Below are 23,756 nucleotides of genomic sequence, written 5' to 3'. Positions count from 1 at the left end.
AACCTTGCCAAGACAGACTGCTTGTGGTTCCAGCAAACCCATCATTTCATCAACATTTCACCACTAAGTTAGGCACATAAAACATAACTCCTTCAAAAACAGCCAGAAACCTTGGAGAAACCATCCAAAGAAGCACAAAGTAACTTTTACGGACTTCCCTCCTGGTGGAATGACCTCCCCAACACAATCCGAGCAGCTGAATTCTTAGCCATCTTCAAGAATCGGCTTGAAACCCATCTCTTCCATCTTTATTTGACCCTCTAACTTTACCACTAACTATTCTAATTCTATTCTTAATTTTTGTTTAGCTACCTTTCAATTTTTTTTGTTTTCTATTTCTTTTCATTTATTATGCAATATATATATATATATATATATATATATATATATATATATATATATATATATATATATATATATATACACATATATATAACCTCTTGTTGTTTTTGATTGCCTCCACTGTCCTCATTTGTAAGTCGCTTTGGATAAAAGCAGTTCTTTCTGGTTCTCGGATCTGATTGATTGATAGGAGTGCAATACAGGTTTGCTATATTCATATATGTATCCTTCATGTCGCTCTGAGTTTTTAACATCAAAAATATAATTATTATTGTCCAGTAGAATTTACATACAACTACTACTACTTTTAAAACATTATTTATAAGGAATTATCACACACTATTTATTCCATGTTTGAATTTTTATTGTAAATCCCCTTTGTTTGCCAAAAATAAAATTTGTTAATTATTTAAAAGATAATTATGTGTTATGTCCTTCATTCTATAAACAGAAAAATAACACAATGCAGAAATTCGAAAATATAAAAAAAATGGTTAAAAAAAATAGGATTTTAACTAATTGCAGAGATCCGTGGTTATCTGATTATCTAGTTGGGCTATGGAGCAAAGGAGACAGGTACCCGGGAGCACATGAAACAGACATAAACGGATCAGTTTAAATCTAGGTTCTGCTTTATTGCTTATGTGATGCATATAGAGTCAAGCAGAAGTGAAATGTTGAGCAATAAGAAAATGTAGCAAGAGGTAAAATATCCTAATTTGGCATTGGTAGGCTATGTCTTTATGACCATTGAATAATGTCTATGTCCAAAAATATAGCAAGTGCAGCACAGCACAACAGACACATGATGTTCTGCTTTTCAATCTCACAAATAAAATTCGTTTTTATGATTGGCTAATTCCGTTGTTTAGCTCTGAATAGTCTAACAAGCAGGGTGTTCTTTAACGTGTGTATTTCCTTTAAATACATATTACTGAATTATAAATGTTGGACATTTTTGAAGGTATTTTATTCACTAATATGAGAGGACTACATCAGTAACTTTCTAGGTGGGCGTATAGCCACCAATGCTAAAACCAAACAGACTTTCACACACTAATGACAGCTCATCTTTAGTTGAAAGGTGATTTTATCTATACAGTATGTATATAGTGGTCTATATAAGGCACAGTTCAAAGCCTGTCCCCCTTAGATCTCTGAGAACTCTGATCATGTGAGAAGTGGTCTTGTTGGCACTCTTCATACTCAACAACATATGTAAGCTAATTTCCTTTTGATCCATATTACACTATAAGTACTTGAGTATTGCAGAAATACTTATTATAACAGGCATATTTTGTGGTTTCCTCTGTAGGTGAAAAATGAATACGAATGTTTATGAAACATGTAAAGTTGTAAATTGTGACACAAGCTTTTATATTATACAAGAACATAATGGCTTCGTTTTTAGTGCTGAAGGTTCAACAGGACACTTACAATATCAGTGCACGCCGAGTAGCCAAACCGCTTGTGGAAATTTAAGTATCTGTTTTAAAGGTAAGAACTACTTCAGTGATTAACAAGGGTAAAAATATCGTATGAATGTAGGATGCTGATGCTTATATTTATTTTCATACATTATAATTGAACATGTTCAAAACTTTAAATGCTTTGACAATAATAATTTTGAGATTCAACAATTTATTTTTCTATTATTTGTTTCGTATACATTACCTATTTTATGGCTTATTTATTTGCAAAAACAAAATGCATTGTTCCCCCCATGTTTTAGAATATCAAAACTGGCCTTACCATGTGGTGTTTGTCTTCAACACTCTCATCTTGCTTGTGAGTGGAATAATCAATATACTGCTATGTAAAAGACTGAGAAGACAGAGTGAACTGCATGCAGGTACATTTCGGTTATTATATATAGGGCTCCGTTGTTTAACCCCATTATTTATTTTCTACTTCCTTGTTTTTACTTTCCCGGCACTACAAAGCAAGTTTTAATTTGTTTCAGAAGTTTCAGACCCTTCTTCACCAGACATAGCAGAACCTGATGTCAGTTCTTCTCATGTAAGTCAGAATCTCTTAATCTTTTATTTTGACAGTGTAGTATTTACATTCATGCTCTTCTTCTAACACTTGCATTGCATTCAAAGTATATTTTTTTAGCAATTCATGCATTCACTGGAAATTTAACCCATGACCGTACAGTGCTTCTACCGCAATGATCAACAGATTAAGCTACAGGAACACAGCAGATAAAGTTGCTGTGCTAAAAGTTGCTTTGTGCACTCAGTGAGCAAATTCCTACCCTTCACTCCCCTTACAGAATCAAGATAGTCCGAACCCAAACTACACAACCCTACAATTCCCTGAAAACAATGCCAGTGGAGAGAGTTCGGGGATTGAGCCAAGAATGACGAGAAAGGATACAATTTATTCCAGCCTTAAATGTCAAATGTCAGACATCACTGAAGAAAGCTAAGCTATTTCTTGTTCTTCGCATTATTGTTTCGAACTGCAGCGCAGTTTTTGAAGCCTTTTTTTTTTTATAATAATGACAAAACCTTATGTTTTACTATGTAGATTGTTAGCTCCTTAATAGGGGTGAAGGCAGTTTGCCCTGGACAGATACTACACTCCTGCAAAATATACTTTCCTGCTTTCAGTATATTTTGCAACATTATTATAAAATTTTTTCTTCTACTATACAGTTCCTGTTTTAGTATCCGTTTATCTTATAGTCGCTGATCAATATTCAACTGATGTTGTTAAAACTGTCCCTGATCAATATTAAAAATGATATGCACTCAAACTAAAGCACAGCTTGGAATCATTTAAAGGTGACATATCATGAAAATCTGACTTTTTCTGTGTTTAAATGCTATAATCTGGTTTCCAGTGCATCTACTAACCCAGGAGATGTGAAAAAAGATTATCCCAGTAACTTTGTTTTGGTAAGCTTTTTCCTGAAAGCGTCTAAAAAAAAACGATGGCATGAGATTTCGCTCCCTCTGTCGCAAAGGAATCTTCTTATAATATCACCACCCCTTAATCTGCATGTTTCCACCACAGCGCCATCATTCAGTTTTCGAAAGCGACAACAATGTACCAGTTCTGGAGGCATGGCAAAAGTTTGAGCAAAGCATGCGAACCATTCTATCATTAGCTGCTCAGACAAGCACAGAACAATATTCAGAATCCCAGCCTCATAGGATAAGGCAGTGGATTTATTTACTGTATATTGCCACACAGATCTAATATAAACATGCAGTTTCTTCCCCAGCTGTTTATCTTCACAGACTTAATGGATTGTTTTTGTAATTCATGTTTTTAACAAACTTTTGAGTGTCTGACAGTTTAAGCACAACAAGACATGATAGAGAACTTGCCGTGTGACAGAGCTTTCTGTGTGTATGCTTCAGATGTGTGCGGTCAGAAAACCCTATATCAGAAGCATGTTGCACTGAAACTTCACAGACACATTCTGGGGACACCTGAAACTTATATCACATATTCTAGAAAGGAGCATAATAGGTCACCTTTAAGAATGAATATGTCTAAGCTGAAGGGTTTAGAACATAATAATAATAACAATATCAATAATGATAACACCCAGTATTTCTGGTATTCTCCTTGTTTGTTTTGTTTTATGTCTTGTAATGGGGTCAGAGGCACATATATTTAATGAGCTGTAGAGACCCTTGTACATGCCCACAAGAACCAGTTACTAAGAGATAAACATCGTGTGGTTTTATAGACAGGATGGAACACTAAGTGGCCTATTTTTCAAAGTTTCCTAAAGGTCAGTTGTTGTAGCATGTAATTATAAAACAAAAACAGATCATCACAACTTCAAAACTGTAAACATTTACAAAGTGTAAAAATTAAGAATACATATGTAATGCAAAGTTTGTTACATATAATTATTCAGATGGTTAGTTTGTCACTTTTAAAATGTAAACTGTTAACTGGAAGTTCCACTTTTTTTAAAGACCTGAAAAATAAATTCCCAATTTAAAGGGGTGATGACATAGGAAACCAAATTTGCCTTTGATCTTCTGGCATATAAGAGGTCTTTGTACCATTAAAAAAGTTATAGTAATGTTATAATTGCACCTAAGGGGCCACAATAAAAAAAAAAAATAAAAAAAAAAAAACAACATGTCATGACCCTTTTAAATTGTTGATTGCTTTAGAGCACATACCTAAGGTTGGTCCCTTTTGACATCAGACCCTTTGCAGATTACTTTAGAGTTGAAAAAGTTTCCAAAGGTACATTTTAAAAAACGTTGGTGAAATTGTAAGTATCTACATTTTTATATTGTACATAATATACTTTATAAAACGTTGCATTCTAAAACTGCTATAAAAATAAAGTCATAAATCTAAACAATTAGTGTTCCAAATTTGAGGTTGATAAAAAACCTTTTAGGTTGAATTTGTTTAAGCACAGTACCAAACTTTTCTACAATAACCTGCAAGCTCCACTGGAGATCCATACAGCATAGAAGTGCACCCACTTCTCACATGCCTGCAGCAATCATAATCATATATATCCTATTTTCACAGAATTCATGAAGTAGACATTGTATTTAGACTTTATATGGGAAGTATGGCAATATTTTATTTGATTTCAACCTGCAACATGCACAACATGGACACTTTAAAGACATGCGGACGAAATAGTTAACTCTGATATAAATTGAGAATCTATTGATATTTCTTTATATCCTCAAAACTCTTGGCAAAACTAACAGAGGTTTCTACCAAACTTTTATGGTTGTACATTACTATTGTTTTTTTGTTTTTTTGTTTTCAAAATAAAAGTCTGTAGTCACCGCTCATAAATACTTTGTCAAAAATTCATAAACTACTTTGGAATCTCCTTTCAATCATTAAATACATAAACTAGATTCTCAAGGTTTTGAAAATGTTACATACTGTGCAGTAGTTTGTTATTATTAACTTAGGTTTAGAATACAATTTTATTTTTTATAAATGTATAATAACAAACCTCCCATGGGTTTAAAGTATGATGTCAAAATGTGCCCTAAATAAATGGGGCTGCTTGGTTAACCAATGAAAGCAACTCTGCCATCTGACAACATCTAACAATCAACTCAAACAACATTTTCCTTTTGATGGCCCGTGTCTCTAGTTCTTCACAATGAGCTAATGCTTAAAAAAGATGCATGCAGTCTGTGCAATCATCCTAGCTTTTTGTGGTAGGCAAATATTGTTATTCTTCTTCTCAAATATATTTTTAAAGCATGGACATTTATTTCATTACATTTTTTATGAACTTTTTAAATTCCGGTTGCTTTACAGCCGAAGCTATTAATCAACCAAAACCTATGCAATAAGCCAAAATTGGAGACAGTGTGACAATAGAATGTAATTTTCTCAAAAGATATTTTAATCTCATTGTGTCTTGCAAGCAACTATTAGGAAAGAAGACGCAGCCCATAGCAATGTCCTATCGTAGGAACAATGTTGACTTTTTAAAAGGCTTTGATGATGCACACCTCAGACAACGGAGAATGGAACTTATCAACTAAAACATTTCTGAATGACTCAAGAGGATATGGCAACTTCCTATTGTTGCGTGAATAAGTTCACTGCATTGTATTTCAGCCCTGGAACATTTTTGAAGGTATTAACATTTTGAAGTATTAACAGTCGATTGTTTAAAACAATGAACTGTCATATTTTAGATACATTTTTAAGGAAAATATTCAAATATGAGGAGAATTCTACAGCAAACTAATAAAAAAAAAATTTAATAAAAAAAACCTGTTCATTTGACAGTTACAGTACAGTTGAATTTACTGAGGGCTGTGCACAAAATGTCTAAGCAAAGCTCAGGAGAATCCCTGGCTAGAATTATAGATGCTTATTTCACACCCTCCTTATTGAATGTTCATGAATGTTGTGCTGGTACATCCTCCTCTATCCAAGTCTATTTTGTCGAAATTGTCTAAGTAAATGTAATTTGAAATTCTTTTCAATAACATCTACTGTAGTTTGTTGCTATATTATATTCACGTTGATGAGAAAGTGAATCATGCAAAACTTGCAAATCACAATTATTCTAAACAGTTGTTTTGGGTAAAGTAATATACAGGTTCAGCATGTTCTGGGCTTAAATACCCTTGTTATTTTTGTAATTTGTGTGTGTATATTTCTTAAAGGAAAATTGTATTGTCAAACACATGTATTTGTCCATTTAATGTATTTTTACAATCCAGTCCCCATTCTGTTATGGAATAAATATATGAGTTAAAAACATTTGAACCTCTGAAATGTGTATGCATTTCTCATGGCTGCCTAATTCAGATATTAAACCTAATTTACAAAACATGAGTTTGATAGAGCAAAATGCCACGGTAGTTTTGTATTGCTCTGAGAATCAGAAACAAACATGGTTCAGCATTGGACAGTTTATTTCTAATATGAAAAAACATTACGTTACATGACACAAAAGTTAATAGGTTCTAATTATGTCTTTTTTATCATGCTTTGCTACATATTATGTTATATTATCATTTCAAAATAAAACATTACGTTACATGACACAAAAGTTAATAAGTTCAAATGATGTCTTTTTTTTTAATCATGCTTTGCTACATATTATGTTATATTATCATTTCAAAATAAAACATTACGTTACATGACACAAAAGTTAATAAGTTCAAATTATGTCTTTTTTATCATGCTTTGCTACATATTATGGATGATCAGAAGCTGATTTCCTCAACAGACCTGGTCTTCCTTCAGGTTGGACTGTGTATCTTAGAAAGCAATGGCAGATGGAGAACAGCCATCTTTTGAATTTCTTTTTGAATTGATGCAGTACCAAAAAGTAATTGTGGCAACAGTAATTAAAAGAAGGAATGTTCTAACAATGGAAAGAATTACAAAAGTCACCATCTGTTCTGCTAAATCAGCACCTGAAATAGACAAAATTATAATGTAAACACACCATAAAAGTGATACATTTTTAAACAATTCTTTCTTGAAGAACATACCTATAATGTCCAGTTTGGCGTCATTCCAAAACAGCATCTCCCCACATGCAGCAACAGTGCAGTTGTAAGTCCCAGAATCAAAAAGTTTGAGGTCTTTCCTAGAGAAGCTGTAAATGCATCTATGGGCTCTAAAATCAGCTTTGGAGCTCAACTCACAATGACCAATACTTGTTCCATGTGCGGCAACGAATGTTTGGTGAGATTCTTCTGATTCCTGAATGATCCAGTACACACTGTTGTTCCCCACACATTTCTTATTTAGAACCGTGCAGTTAAGACTCACTGAATCTCCATGATGTGATGGAATTAAAGCAGGTTGTTTTATAACAGTGTGGCTTTTCAACCCTGCATGAAAAATTCCATTATTGAGTGAGTTTTATGTAAGATATATAATATTCATGTATACTGCATTCCAATATTCCACTTAAAAGTAATAGCATAGCTTTACCACCACTATGCACGCTTAAACATAAAGGTTCTTTACTGGCATTGACAGTTCAATGAAGTGCCTTTAACATATGGAACCTTTTTCTTTCCACAAAAGGTTATTTAAAATGGAAAAAAGTTCTTTAGAATATTTACACCAAGAAAAAAAGGCTTCTTTTAAGTACTGTTCACTGAAAGGTTCTGTTGTGAACCCAAATACTTTTTTTTCTTATTGCATTGCTGCCAAAACACCCTTTTGAAACCTAAAATAACTACATTTTATACTTCAAATGTTAAAAAGAACTCAATTACTCAAAATTATAATTACCTTCAACTATCAATTCTGTTCCTCCGACAAATTCCATTACATTGGAATAAGCACTTCCACAATAGTATGTAGCAGAGTCAGAGAGCTGTATGTTTTTTATCACCAAATGATGCAAACCCTTGTCATTCAGCACAGAGAAGCGTGAACTATTCTGGAAATCATGGTAAAACCGGGCTTTGTTGTCATACTTGTAAATGGTGGAGATGAGCCTGGGATTCTCTCCAAGTTTATGCTTGTACCATGAGAAGTGCATGGCCATTAGGCTTTGGTAAAAGCAAGACATATTAACGATTTCCCCCAGTTTGGCAAACACAGGTGGTTTATTCATGTGTGATTCAGTAAGGCCTAAACAAAAATATTAAAAGTAATAAACAAAAATAGTTTAGCTTAAATGAATGTAAATACAGTTTAGTTATGACATAAAAGACTCACTCACCGATTAGAAAGAGAAGCAAAAATCCAAAGTTTATCATATCTGGATGGATTTATCCTAAACTAGAAAGAAACAGATGAGCAATGACAAAATGAACATCACCAGAGATGAAATGAACGATGTGAGGAACCAGTAGGATGTGTTTGTCAAAAAGTGCTGTATCATATATTTTTTCCCCGACTGATCTTTTCTTTCAGAGTTGATTTCACAATCTACTTTTAATTTTTCAGACAAATAATTGCAAGTAAGTACAGCACCTACCATCAGTAAATACTAATATGCATGCAGTTTTTAAAAGAAGTATTTTAGGGGAAAATATTTCTTAAAACATAGACATAAAGGCAATGTGCTAATTGTGGTTTCTGCTGGTCATGTGGTAACTTGACCTTCTTAAGTTCTAAGTAAGTGTTTCTTGACTGCATACATAGCAGATAAAGGGAAATCAACATGTGATCATTAAACTGTGCAGTCATCAAAATTGCTTTTTTGTGAAGAAAGCTTAAATGTGTCAGAAATCTCTTTCGACAGGTGGGAGACTGGTATATGCAACAATAATTGCATGCCAATTTGCATTGGCTCGTTTAGTTTACACTCAAAGTAGATTGGTATATCGAGGCGATATCCCATTTTGCGTCGGTCACCGACGTGGTGTCGAGAGTGACCGACTGAAAGGGAACCTAATTTACAAGACATGAGTTTGATAAAACTAAATGCCACGGTAGTTTTGTATTACTCTGAGAATCAGAGACAAATATATGGTTTGACATTGGACAGTTTATTTCTAATATGAAAAAACTTTACGTTACATGACACAAAAGTTGATTGGTTCAAATTATGTCTTTTTTTATCATGCTTTGTTACATATTATATTATATTATCATTAAAAAAAAAACATTATGTTACATGACACAAAAGTTAATGAGTTCAAATGATGTCTTTTTTTTTAATCATGCTTTGCTACATATTATGTTATATTATCATTTCAAAATAAAACATTACGTTACATGACACAAAAGTTAATAAGTTCAAATTATGTCTTTTTTATCATGCTTTGCTACATATTATGGATGATCAGAAGCTGATTTCCTCAACAGACCTGGTCTTCCTTCAGGTTGGACTGTGTATCTTAGAAAGCAATGGCAGATGGAGAACAGCCATCTTTTGAATTTCTTTTTGAATTGATGCAGTACCAAAAAGTAATTGTGGCAACAGTAATTAAAAGAAGGAATGTTCTAACAATGGAAAGAATTACAAAAGTCATCATCTGTTCTGCTAAATCAGCACCTGAAATAAACAAAATTATAATGTAAACACAGCATAAAAGTGATACATTTTTAAACAATTCTTTCTTGAAGAACATACCTATAATGTCCAGTTTGGCATCATTCCAAAACAGCATCTCCCCACATGCAGCAACAGTGCAGTTGTAAGTCCCAGAATCAAAAAGTTTGAGGTCTTTCCTAGAGAAGTTGTAAATGCATCTATGGGCTCTAAAATCAGCTTCGGAGCTCAACTCACAATGACCAATACTTGTTCCATGTGCGGCAACGAATGTTTGGTGAGATTCTTCTGATTCCTGAATGATCCAGTACACACTGTTGTTCCCCACACATTTCTTATTTAGAACCGTGCAGTTAAGACTCACTGAATCTCCATGATGTGATGGCATTAAAGCAGGTTGTTTTATAACAGTGTGGCTTATCAACCCTGCATGAAAAATTCCATTATTGAGTGAGTTTTATGTAAGATATATAATACTCATGTATACTGCATTCCAATATTCCACTTAAAAGTAATAGCATAGCTTTACCACCACTATGCACTCTTAAACATAAAGGTTATTTACTGGCATTGACAGTTCAATGAAGTGCCTTTAACATATGGAACCTTTTTCTTTCCACAAAAGGTTATTTAAAATGGAAAAAAGTTCTTTAGAATATTTACACCAAGAAAAAAAAGGCTTCTTTTAAGTACTGTTCACTGAAAGGTTCTGTTGTGAACCCAAATACTTTTTTTTCTTATTGCATTGCTGCCAAAACACCCTTTTGAAACCTAAAATAACTAAATTTTATACTTCAAATGTTAAAAAGAACTCAATTACTCAAAATTATAATTACCTTCAACTATCAATTCTGTTCCTCCGACAAATTCCATTACATTGGAATAAGCACTTCCACAGTAGTATGTAGCAGAGTCAGAGAGCTGTATGTTTTTTATCACCAAATGATGCAAACCCTTGTCATTCAGCACAGAGAAGCGTGAACTATTCTGGAAATCATGGTAAAACCGGGCTTTGTTGTCATACTTGTAAATGGTGGAGATGAGCCTGGGATTCTCTCCAAGTTTATGCTTGTACCATGAGAAGTGCATGGCCATTAGGCTTTGGTAAAAGCAAGACATATTAACGATTTCCCCCAGTTTGGCAAACACAGGTGGTTTATTCATGTGTGATTCAGTAAGGCCTAAACAAAAATATTAAAAGTAATAAACAAAAATAGTTTAGCTTAAATGAATGTAAATACAGTTTAGTTATGACATAAAAGACTCACTCACCGATTAGAAAGAGAAGCAAAAATCCAAAGTTTATCATATCTGGATGGATTTATCCTAAACTAGAAAGAAACAGATGAGCAATGACAAAATGAACATCACCAGAGATGAAATGAACGATGTGAGGAACCAGTAGGATGTGTTTGTCAAAAAGTGCTGTATCATATATTTTTTCCCCGACTGATCTTTTCTTTCAGAGTTGATTTCACAATCTACTTTTAATTTTTCAGACAAATAATTGCAAGTAAGTACAGCACCTACCATCAGTAAATACTAATATGCATGCAGTTTTTAAAAGAAGTATTTTAGGGGAAAATATTTCTTAAAACATAGACATAAAGGCAATGTGCTAATTGTGGTTTCTGCTGGTCATGTGGTAACTTGACCTTCTTAAGTTCTAAGTAAGTGTTTCTTGACTGCATACATAGCAGATAAAGGGAAATCAACATGTGATCATTAAACTGTGCAGTCATCAAAATTGCAGTCTTTTTTGTGAAGAAAGCTTAAATGTGTCAGAAATCTCTTTCGACAGGTGGGAGACTGGTATATGCAACAATAATTGCATGCCAATTTGCATTGGCTCGTTTAGTTTACACTCAAAGTAGATTGGTCTATCGAGGCGATATCCCATTTTGCGTCGGTCACCGACGTGGTGTCGAGAGTGACCGACTGAAAGGGAACCTAATTTACAAGACATGAGTTTGATAAAACTAAATGCCACGGTAGTTTTGTATTACTCTGAGAATCAGAGACAAACATATGGTTTGACATTGGACAGTTTATTTCTAATATGAAAAAACTTTACGTTACATGACACAAAAGTTGATTGGTTCTAATTATGTCTTTTTTATCATGCTTTGCTACATATTATGTTATATTATCATTTCAAAATAAAACATTACGTTACATGACACAAAAGTTAATGAGTTCAAATTATGTCTTTTTTATCATGCTTTGCTACATATTATGGATGATCAGAAGCTGATTTCCTCAACAGACCTGGTCTTCCTTCTGGTTGGACTGTGTATCTTAGAAAGCAATGGCAGATGGAGAACAGCCATCTTTTGAATTTCTTTTTGAATTGATGCAGTACCAAAAAGTAATTGTGGCAACAGTAATTAAAAGAAGGAATGTTCTAACAATGGAAAGAATGACAAAAGTCATCATGCATCTGTTCTGCTAAATCAGCACCTGAAATAGACACAATTATAATGTAAACACACCATAAAAGTGATACATTTTTAAACAATTCTTTCTTGAAGAACATACCTAAAACCGGGCTTTGTTGTCATACTTGTAAATGGTGGAGATGAGTCTGGGATTCTCTCCAAGTTTATATTTGTACCATGAGAAGTGCATGGCCATTAGGCTTTGGTAAAAGCAAGACATATTAACGATTTCCCCGAGTTTGGCAAACACAGGTGGTTTAATCAGGTGTGATGCAGTAAGGCCTAAACAAAAATAGTTTAGCTTAAATTAATGTAAATACAGTTTAGTTATGACATAAAAGACTCACCAATTAGAAAGAGAAGCAAAAATCCAAAGTTTTTCATATCTGGATGGATTTATCCTAAACTAGAAAGAAACAGGTGAGCAATGACAAAATGAACATCACCAGAGATGAAATGAACGATGTGAGGAACCAGTAGGATGTGTTTGTCAAAAAGTGCTGTACCATATATATATATATTTTTCCCACTGATCTTTTATTTCAGAGATGATTTCACAATCTACTTTTAATTTTTCAGACAAATAATTGCAAATGAGTACAGAACCTACCATCAGTAAATACTTATATAAATGCATTTTTTAAAAGAAGTACGTTTAGGGAAAATTATTTCTAAAAACATAGACATAAAAGCAATGTGCTAGTTTTGGTTTTCTGCTGGTCATGTGGTAACTTGACCTTCTTAAGTTCTAAGTAAGGTACAATATCTTGACTGCATAAATAGCAAATGAAGGGAAATCAACATGTGATCATTAAACTGTGCAGTCATCAAAATGCAGTCTTTTTTGTAAAGAAAGCAGACAGTAAATGTGTCAGAAATCTCTCGACAGGTGGGAGACTGGTTTTGAAGGATGGACTGAACTCAATTCTGTGATGACCACAACAAAATCACAACAACATGCTCTAGACCATTAGCCACAAGAAATGGAGAACAATCCTTGGGAGAAACCAGGCTCAGTCGGAGGGCACTTCCACTCTGACCAGACTAGACCAGCAGTTCAATTCCAGGCTGCAGAAAAGTCAGATTGAGCAGTTCCCTGTGGCCTTGTCACGGTGGTCATCTGAGACAAGGTCTTTACAGGGGATCTGTATCTGGGGCTCTAGTTGTCCTGGTCTCCGCTGTCTTTCAGGGCTGTAGAGGTCCTTTCTTGGTGCTGATCCACCAGAATGGATCTGGTGGCTACGGTGACCTCGGAATAAGAGAGAAACAGACTAATATTAGCGTAGATGCCATTTTTCTAATGATGTAGCAAGTACATCAGGTGTTATGGGAAGTGTTCCCAGTTCCGGTTTACTTAATTAATGCAGCCTAAAAATCCTTTAACAGATTTCAATATTAGAAATGTGTTATGTGTAAGCCAGGTAAAGAGGTGGGTCTTTAATCTAGATTTAAACTGACAGAGTTTGTCTGCTTCCCAAACAATGTTAGGTAGGTTATTCCAGAGTTTAGGTGCCAAATAGGAAAAGGATCTTACGTAGTTAATAATACGTAACTTTGAAAGACACAAAACATAAATTGTTTTACATTTTGAAAGGTACTAAATCATACAATACATGCAATACTTACATTTTTACAGCCAATAAAACATAAAATATTGACAAACCTTTCATGTCATAAAAATATATGTATATTTTCCCTTTTTATCATTTTTTAGATAAATGTAAGATCCCTAAACCCCACCCCGAACCTAAGCCTACCCATTTTATACAGAATGTTAAAAGAATAAAACATAATGGACAGAAATGTTTAGGAAAATGACAATTTTAGTAAAAATATAACATTAAAACAATATTTTGAGCAACTAATCCTACACCTACCCCTAAACCTACCATAACAATTTCTTAAAACTACATTCTGTTTTAAATAAATGAATAACAGACAAACAAGCGTAACATAAATCACAATCATTTACTTTATGCGAAAATGCCAAAGTGGTCCCAAAAGTAGTTCAAATGATGATAAGTTCCAGTCGCAGTCCTCTCTGGCAGTAATAGTTTTTATAGGGTACAGAGCAGAATTTAATTTTAAAAATCTGTGAAATTATGAATCTGTCTTCTCTCTATGAAGGCGTGATACTCATGACTTCACACAGCATTGCGCAAACCAATCGCAGTCTGACTTGAACCAGTGCAACCAGTCCGGTTAGAAATTTTGTCTGACTTGAAACAGCACCGACACACCATGACTGTCACGTGTGCCATCAAAGTAAAGCGAGAACATTTTGAGAGCAGCCGGCTGACTCAGCCACCGCAGTTTCTCCCAGGGGGCAGGGTTTCGTATTTTTTGAAGCACCCCTGGGTGCCGCCAGTGGCTAGCGGACCTCCACCTGCTGTTAGCATTCCATTGACTCCCATTCATCTTGGCGTCACTTTGACAATGAACACGAAAATGTATAAAAGGCTCCATTACCTTGTATCTTACGCTATGGTCCTGTAAAAGCAGTTTTTGTAAAAAATAGGCTAACGATTGCGTCATAACCAGCGACTCTCTGTCGCACAGTAGAGAAATTAGCCGTGCAAGGAGAATTCTGAATCATCCACCGAATCTTGCAGAGAAGGCGAGCGTGAACAGAGAGTCGCAGGTTACAACGCAATCGTTGTAATAATCATATATTCTACAAAAACTGCTTCTACGGGACTATAATGTAAGATACAAGGTAAGCCTTTTAAACATTTTCGTGTTCATTGTCAAAGTGACTCCAAGATGAATGGGAGTCAATGGAATGCTAACAGCAGGTGGGGGTCTGCTAGCCAATGGCGGTGCCCAGGGCTGCTTCAATAAAATATGAAACCCTGCCTCCCTGCGTAAAATGGGCGATTCTGAAGGTCTTGGTAAAATGCCCTCTTACCCCAAAAAAAAAAAAAGAGGTCACTGATAATGCGCAGAATGCTGTTTTTTTTTTTTTTTTTTTTTTTTTTTTTTTTTTGTGTGCATTTCGGATGGGTTAAATGCAGAGCACAAATTCTGAGTATGGGTCACCATACTTGGCTGAATGCCACTTTCACTTTCACTTACAGTTAGGCTTTTTTCGAAAACAAATAAACAACCAAAAAATGTTAAAAGTGCCGTAACGTAATGTTAGTACTCTAACGTTACTTATGTTTTATTGTAAGTTTTACGACAAACCAAACATGGTTATTGACGTCCATGGTAATCACAAAATAATAATGGGTTTTATAAGCCACTCACATTCAGACTGGTACCACAGTACTCCTGTAATTTGACTTGAAACACCTTTGATCAGGACAGGTATCTGAATATAACCGTATTAATTTAATTTGACATGAAACACCTGAGGTCTGGACAGGGATCTGAAGTCATAACTGTATTAATGTAATTTGACATGAAACACCTAAGATCTGGACAGGTATAATTTTAACTGTATGAATGTAACGCTATTTGAAGCAATTTTAGCAAACGGCTTTCCTCCAAATCTGCACATGATCGTTGACCTATGCAAATTATCAAATAGGCCATGCCTGGCCGATGATGCAATATCTGTTCCGTTGTTCTGAAATCCTTGGAAAAAAGTGCTAGCCCCGCCTTAACATTCTGATCCCGCTGATCAGGGCAGCGGCATAGGCGGTATAGGCAAATGCTAAGGGCGCCACTCATCCATAGGGGCGCCAGAATGAGTGAACGAGTGAATTTTTTTTTTTTTTGTTTTTTTACATTTTCTTTTTTTATAATAGGCTACTATTTAAAAACCATTAATTCGAAATACTACCAAATAAACCAAAAAAAAAAAAAAAAAAAGTCCGGCTCTTCAATCTTCCCCCGCCCATCGAGTGCTTGAAGTGTATGAGGTGTATCTTGTGCAAAATCTGCTACTCACTAAGCAAACTGAGAGGAGATCTAACGTGTATACGCTCGCCAGCCGTCTGGCCAAAATCCCATAGTATTCAGGCGTCAGACGTAAGATATGAGACGTCAGACGTCACGGTCACGTGTTGGAGCTGCGCTCAAACTACGCGGCGGCGTGGTGGCGGCGTAGCAAAAAAATGATTTTTTTTACTTTGCGTCTGGATAACGTACGCGTGGATAAGCGTCTGGATAACGTACGTGTGGATAAGCGTCTGGATAACGTACGCGTGGATAAGCGTCTGGATAACGTACGCGTGCATAAGCGTCTGGATAACGTACGTGTGGATAAGCGTCTGGATAACGTACGCGTAGATAAGCGTCTGGATAAGCGTCTGGATAACGTACGTATGGATGACGTACGTGTGAATAAGTACATTAATAATAATTTGGCGTTGTCCTATTTTGCTCTAAGTAAGGATTTAAGGTAATAATCATGATAACAGCACCTAAAGTACACATCTGTCTCCTCAGTGGAATAGTCTGGGTCCAGGATATGCAGGTGCATATGAGCCCTGGCAGTTTTGGGACATAGCTGGGGGAGAACTTCTAATTAAAACAAGGGAACGAATAGAGAGCCCTGCATAGGCCCGGCCTTTGTCCAACAGCTTGTGTGAATTCTTTGCCCAAGTCGACTGGATACCGTGACTTTTTTTCTCTCTCTCTTCCCTATTACACAGCTATTAAAATAGTTCACTTTTGATTTTTAATAGAAAAGTTGTCATTTCTATTTGTTTCTTTAAGTTAATTTTGAAATATGTTTGGAAAATTTTGCGTTTGGTAAATTCGAGTTTTTGATTTTTAAAGGAACGAGCAAGCTGCAGCTCGTTCAGACAGTAAGTTGAGCATTAGATGTTTGTTCAATTTATCCTTCTCAAACCAACAAGACTTGCCTAAAATAAACAGACATAATAGGCCTTCACTTCATGCATTTCACAGTAGGCCTATTAATTTAAACATTTAACTTAGGAAAATGAGCACAGGCGCATATCCAATCGTTTGTGCGGAGAGTGAGCGCTTTGCAGGACATGGAGGAGCCAGCTTGCTTTTTTGTTTTAATGACAGTAAAAAATAAAAAATGCGCCGTCATTTTTGCTCATAAAGATAAGAGTATGCATCATTTGGAACTCCAAAGGGTCTACTTGTATATGTGTGCACTCACAATATCAACAAAACCTTATGCTTTTGTAAAATAAGGAAAACAAACAGGATGCGATTTCTTCTTGGTCTTTAGCAGGAGCGCTTCACCAACATGATAAATATATCTATAGAATGCTTTTTGCGTTTTAAATTACTATTTTAAAACGTAATAATTCAAATCGAAAACAAAATCTCTTTCATCATGTAATTCTAAAGATGCATTTCTCTCTAAAGGCATGTACAATGAGGAGATGGCAAGTCAGGTTCGTCAAATTCATTTTTGCAACATTGACTCTGAAGACATTATTTTATTAATTAATAATACAAATATATCGCCACTGGTTTTACATTTTTCGTTTTTTTTTTTCGCTGTGCCAAAATTGTGTTTTCATTCAGCAGCCTAAGGCAGCATTTTGTGCCACGTTCAAAAATAACTGAATAAATAAGATTAACGTCATAATTTAAGAATAAAGTCAAGCTTAAGATAATAAAATTATGTTATATTGTGAAGTAAAAAAAAGTCTGTGGCATCCATCATTCTTTTAACTTTTTTTAACTAACTCTGATCGATTCACGAGACATTCGTTTGTATTAAACTGTTCTGGGCCGGGTTTCCCGTTAACGATTGATCTTATCGCTTAAGGGCGTTTTCTACGAGTAATTTTACGATCGTTCGTTATTGTTTCACGTGCATTTCCCAAATATGCACGTAAAGCAATCTCACGTAGCCGTGCTTTAAGTGTTACTTAGGAGTTGCTATCCGTTTGTCAAGTGCTGAAATCTCACCTTAGAATGTCTCAACAGTAGTGCACGATTGCTTATTGATGTTAACCTAATGCTGCGTTCCAGACAGACAACTTGGATATAATAATTATAATTAATTATAATACAGTACACTATTATATTATATTATATTATAGTGTATTATACTTTACATAATCATATATAATGTACTTTATATACAGTACAGAGAGAGAGAGAGAGACGTTATTGGTTTTATGAACTTCAGCAAGTCCCCCCCCCAGTCTTTGAATCATTTACCACATTATTTATTTTATTCGTTTTTTTTATTATTATTTTCAGTCATTTAATTTAGATGTGCTTCTATTTTTTCCTCCCCCTTTTAATTAATTAATTTCTAAATGTATAAAAAAATAAAGAAACGAGTAATAAAGTGTACAATAAAGCATAATCAAATCCTTATAATTATAATTTTTAATGAGCCGAAAAGAATACACGTCACACCGCTGTTTATCAATTTGCACTGGCTTCCAATTGCTGCTCACATAAAATTGAAGGCATTGATGTTTGCCTAAAAAACTACCACTCTCTCCATCTCTCCATCTCTTCCATCTTATCTTTTCATGTATTATGCAATTATATGTATGTATGTATGTATGTATGTATAAAGATATAAAGACCTCTAACACTACCTCTAACACTTCTTTTTATTTATTATATCATTTAAAAACCTATGCTACGTAGCAATACTTTGTTAACCTAACTGAGTTATAGCACTTATCATTGCTCTTTTGTTGTTTTTGATTGCTTCCACTGTCCTGGTTTGTAAGTCGCTTTGGATAAAAGCGTCTGCTAAATGAATAATGTAAATGTAAATATAATCATATTTCGCTTGAATCAAGTTAAAGGTGTAATCTGCTGATTGTCCTGCAGGTAACCGCATAAATCTGTTTTCTTAAATACACTTAGGGCTTAACCATTACTCCAGAGCACCCGTAGATCGATGATTTTCAAGGGCTACTTAAGTTATGATGCTTTTGGGAAACAGACCGTGATATTAAGATCAGTAGTATGATCGTTTTTATGAACTTCTTAGGCTTACGATGCTTTTGGGAAACAGAACGTGATATTAAGATCAGTAGTATGATCGTTTTTATGAACTTCTTAGGCTTACGAAGCTTTTGGGAAACTCAGCCCAGTTTTTTTTCAACATTCATTCAAATAGTAATGTTTATTTCGTGCTGCAAATATTGAAGAGGAAAATATAATTGATTCATATGCAGTTACCAAATTATCTCACTAAATTAAGCATAAAAAGCGTAAAAAAAGACGTTTATTGTTGGTACGTAGTTTTTTGCATATATGTCCGGAACTGACTCGCTATGACAGACTCCCTGTGATCATAAGGCTTCAGTAGACATCAACACAAAAGTAGGCTACTATATAGTACCGACTTATTTTAATAGACATAATACTTGAAAATGAAAATGTGTCAAAACAGTTTAAAAAAATTTCAAATAGGCATATATAAACGTATTAATTAATTATCAATATATAGGCTATTAATTTGAACATGTAGAGTAGCCTACAAGAAACTGCTCTTGTAATAAGGAACTGGTGCTCTGCATTTAACCCATCCAAGTGCACACACACAGCAGTGAGAAGTGAACACACACCCGGAGCAGTGGGCAGCTACAGATCCAGCGCTGGGGAGCAACTGGGGTTTCAGTGCCAGGGTACTGAGTTCAGTCATGGGTACTGAGGGTGGAAGAGAGTGCTGTTCATTCACTCACTCCCACCTACAACTCCTGCCAGCACCAAGACTTGAACCGGATACCTTCTTGTAAGTAGTCCAAGTCTCTAACCATTAGGCCACAAACTTGTGCAAACTTCTGTCAAAATCAAATTCTCCAGTCAAAAACCCTTACATGATCTATCAATATCAAACTTTGGCCTCAGATGACAAAACCTACAGTACAAATACACACACTACAATTGTTTAGCTTCCTTAAATATAATAAGTTATCTTTACTTAGTTGTTATACTTACTAGGTTTTATTAAGTTACACAATTTGCTAATTTTAAGGCGAATAGAACAACATGCTGCAATGAGTAATTCTTTCTTAAAATATTCAAGTAGCTACAACAAAACCGATGACATTAATTCACCAGTGAGAGGCAGCAGTGCGCTAATGTGCAACAGGAACAAAACAACAGAAGAAGAAATAAGGACGGTGAGCATGCGCAGCAAGCAAAGTTTTGAAGCTGCGTCGAATTTGCTTAAACTAAAAAGTAGAAAGACTGTTTACATTTCACCTCTGGACAAAGAATGATTGATTACTTCTACACAATAATAATAAGGTAAGTAAAAAAAAAAAATAGTGTGGATGTATCTTTCTGTGTGCTGCTAATTTGAACTGACTAACATTTGCTCCTTGTCAGCACCAGTGTTAGCAACAGGGAGCAACGATCTTTGCTATTCTGCTATTAGAATAAAAACTATAGAAATACACAACTTGTGGCACATTTGGGTAAAGGTAAAAACTTTTAAAGACTTTTTTTTTATTTAATTTCTCAAATTGAAAAATGTTTTACTAGTTAAGAATGAAAGCATGTAAATTCCGAGAAACAATTCAAGAACATGCAAGAAGTCGTCAATATGATCTTTATATGCCACTTATAGTATTAATTGTTAACAGTAATCGTTTGCAAAATTTCCTCTATAATTTTATAACACTTGTGAGGCTTTGGCCACTTTTTAGGTTAAAGTCATTTTTCAGTTTACAAATGTATTTTCATCATTTTAATACAATCATAGTCATTGCGTAACCAGACTAAAAGGTTTAAACTGAATGAGCTCGTTATTTTGCAGTAATTATTTATTTGCTGTGTTAAAAACACCAAGTACTGTAACAGAAGAAATGCTGCCTTTGAATTGGTTTTATTACTGATGCCTCAAATAGAGATGTATAGAAAATTTATTTCTATTGTTAAAAATGCAAATATCAAGAAACGAATGTGTCCTTGTTCTACAATTCACAACATTAGTGGAACTTGATTTTATATGAAGAATTATTTTTCATATTTAGGAAAAAAGCTTGTGTCATCTGTCTTCTCTGAGCAGCGGTCTCGTGATCACCGGTCTCAGTATAATAAAGGTGAGATATTTCAACAGCAGTAGAGCCGTTTTTGACTCAATCATGTGCTATGTTTTATTTGCAATTTCAAATAATTTATTGCAGTTCCAGAATACCTGTAACCATATTTCCGTATTTGTAACTGTGTTTCTTTTCACATATCTAAGAGGACACTTCACATCCTAGAACCCATAAAATGTATGATGCTACCTTAAATGTTTAATAGTTTTATTATATTTATTAATAATATTTAAAATAAACAGCGCTTATTGACTTCAATGACTTCTTTATTGACACTTAGAAAAGATTTGACAGAACTACACACCCATCTGAGGCCTACCTGTTTTAATTCATGATCACCCCGGATACTTCTACAACTAACCTGCTTGGTTAGTTCTCATAGTTAGCAACACCATTTTAGACAAAAAATGCCTGTGTATTTGCTGGTATATTACTGAGATACCTTTATAAAGATTAATGTTGATTACATACCTAGTTCAATCAAAAATGAAAAATGTGCCATTTAATCTCCCTCCTGTCAGTCTATTCCATAAAAAACTGTGCATCTTCCTGACACGAATGAAGATATTTAACCCAAATCTCTGACACCCAAGATCCCATCAAATCAATCCATTTGAATGGAGCCGATTAATCTACTTTTTGGGCCAAACTGTTCAATGAATTGTAAGGAGCAGTTTCAGTTATATTTCCACTTGAACTCTGTTAGGCATGGACTGATGAACTGTTCTTGATCCAGAACTCACTGAACGTGCTGTAGAAAGCCTAGATGGTAGTCACTGCTCAGGGTTGGTCATTTGTTTTTGCCTAGCCACCAGTTTCTCTGCAGCTGGGCAACATGCTATTTGAGTTAAGTAAACTAGGTAATATTAAAATTAAAAGTAATATTTAATCTTTCGTAACGTGGGTGCTTTTTACATCAGGTTCGATATCTTAACTATTGCATTACTAAGGCAACGACTGACACATTTATGTTGCATTCAAAAGAGCTCTGTTGACAGCCCAACAGTGAAAAATTAAACCATATCCGTATTAGCACAGAATGGAATGGTTAAGCATTGAGAATTAAGAATGGTTTGGCCTGACAGTGGAAAAGAGGCTCAAATCTTTGAAAGAGACGTAATTGCTATATGATCAAGTGTCTAATATTTTGGGTAAATAGACATTCAGTTAAAGGACAGAAATTTATTTCACTGAAAATTTCTTTATTTGTGTTCTGAAAATAACTTAAAGTCATGGGTGAGTAAATGATGACATGAATTTCAAGTTTGGGTGAACTAACCCAATGTTATGGCAGTGTAGGCAAGACAGAAAACACTGAAAACTGATCATCCACATTTCCCTGCTAATATTGTTTTTATTTGGTTTTAAACAGGTGTCTGATGCTGATGCAGTCTGGGCACTAGTATCTGTTGGCTTGCTGACTATCACTGACGATGAAGTACTTCTCCAAATCTTGACCCAGTGTCTTCTGCCATCATTGTTCAGGGTAGTACTGCAAAGAATAGTCTCCAGGGTCTGCCTCCAACATTTGCTTCCCGAACACCATGTGCTACGCTTGCATCACTACATGTGGGTTACTCTGATACTGTGAAGAAAACCTACAATATGATGCTTGACTTGGGACAGAAAAAAAAAACATTGGCAACTTGTGTGGCCAACTCATTGCCGTATTTAAAATCATTGTACTGCTACCTCCATTGTTTAACATAACTAAAAGCAGATTGTTTTTGCTTTGTTTCAAAATTTTTGTAATACGAGTTAAAACTACATTGAAAAAAATATATCATCTTTAACTTTGAACTGTCACTACATTTGATTTAGGGTAATTATGTGTGTGAAGAATAGAACATTGTTGTCATGAATTTGTAATAGATTTTTGAAGTATTTAAGTTACTAGAGTAATGGTAACTTTTTTTTTTTTAAAGGCAATTGGTCAAAACTAGATTTCTGTTCAAGTAAATACAACTTAGAAATTCCAAGTTGCAGGAAATGTTACTTGATTTAGCTAAATTTAAATGACTTGTTTGAAATACGTACATAGTATAATGTACTTGATTTAGTTGTTGAAAATAGTAATTCTGAGTTACACGTTTACAACACTTATAAATAAACCTTTGTTAGTACAAATTACTATTCTTATTTCACTTTACTTGTTTTTTTTCAAGGCAATCGGTTTGCATACTTTTTTTAAATAAAGTTTACTCATTTTAATTTACAGTGCAGACAAGCTCCCTGCCCAGTGCACACTAGTGAGATAAATTCAAAACACTGTAATTGTAATAAAGTACTGTAACTATACTGTACTACACTGTGTGATTCTTTCAGCTCTCTCTCCAGTGCTAGGATGCATTTTTAAAGCAGTCACCTGTGCTCCTGTTCATAATTTCCTGAGATGCTACTGAATGCATGCTTATGGATAATTGTGTGTTATTTGAGTTCATACTGTGACAATAGAGTTAACTATTTGATGTGTTTGTGTTTTATGAATGATACTTTGGAGAAATCATTAAAAAAAATTGTAATGTGTGTATATATGAATTATATATGAATATTATAGAATATTATAAT

At 34.5% G+C, this 23,756-nt stretch overlaps 2 protein-coding genes and 1 long non-coding RNA gene across 6 annotated transcripts; 1 reads left to right on the top strand and 2 right to left on the bottom strand.

Moving 5' to 3' along the window:
• Positions 1 to 6,826: 6,826 nt before the first annotated feature.
• Positions 6,827 to 8,610, bottom strand: LOC113071447 (uncharacterized). The gene is made up of 4 exons (XM_026244807.1): positions 8,513 to 8,610; positions 8,077 to 8,421; positions 7,323 to 7,667; positions 6,827 to 7,244 (listed from the first exon to the last, which is right to left on the bottom strand). Exons 1-4 carry the CDS (start codon positions 8,547 to 8,549, stop codon positions 7,087 to 7,089), a joined length of 885 nt encoding a protein of 294 aa, XP_026100592.1. The 5' UTR covers positions 8,550 to 8,610; the 3' UTR covers positions 6,827 to 7,086.
• An 827-nt stretch (positions 8,611 to 9,437) lies between these two features.
• LOC113071446 (uncharacterized) lies at positions 9,438 to 11,160 on the bottom strand. The gene is made up of 4 exons (XM_026244806.1): positions 11,063 to 11,160; positions 10,627 to 10,971; positions 9,872 to 10,216; positions 9,438 to 9,793 (listed from the first exon to the last, which is right to left on the bottom strand). The coding sequence occupies exons 1-4, from the start codon at positions 11,097 to 11,099 to the stop codon at positions 9,636 to 9,638; spliced, it is 885 nt and encodes a 294-aa protein (XP_026100591.1). The 5' UTR covers positions 11,100 to 11,160; the 3' UTR covers positions 9,438 to 9,635.
• Positions 11,161 to 18,755: 7,595 nt separating this feature from the next.
• On the top strand, positions 18,756 to 23,491 carry LOC113071449 (uncharacterized). Of its 4 annotated transcripts, none has more exons than XR_003280093.1 (6): positions 18,756 to 19,873; positions 20,168 to 20,391; positions 21,120 to 21,188; positions 21,335 to 21,365; positions 21,469 to 21,556; positions 22,561 to 23,491. It is a non-coding gene; the product is annotated as an uncharacterized LOC113071449 (long non-coding RNA). The 4 variants fall into 4 exon arrangements; XR_003280094.1 differs by having other exon boundaries at positions 18,758 to 19,873; positions 20,203 to 20,391; XR_003280092.1 differs by having other exon boundaries at positions 18,775 to 20,391.
• Positions 23,492 to 23,756: the final 265 nt, after the last annotated feature.

The sequence above is a fragment of the Carassius auratus genome, unplaced genomic scaffold (assembly GCF_003368295.1).
Source record: "Carassius auratus strain Wakin unplaced genomic scaffold, ASM336829v1 scaf_tig00007310, whole genome shotgun sequence".
In the NCBI taxonomy this organism is placed as follows: Eukaryota; Metazoa; Chordata; class Actinopteri; order Cypriniformes; family Cyprinidae; genus Carassius; species Carassius auratus.
This window is presented reverse-complemented; position numbering and strand designations above follow the sequence as displayed.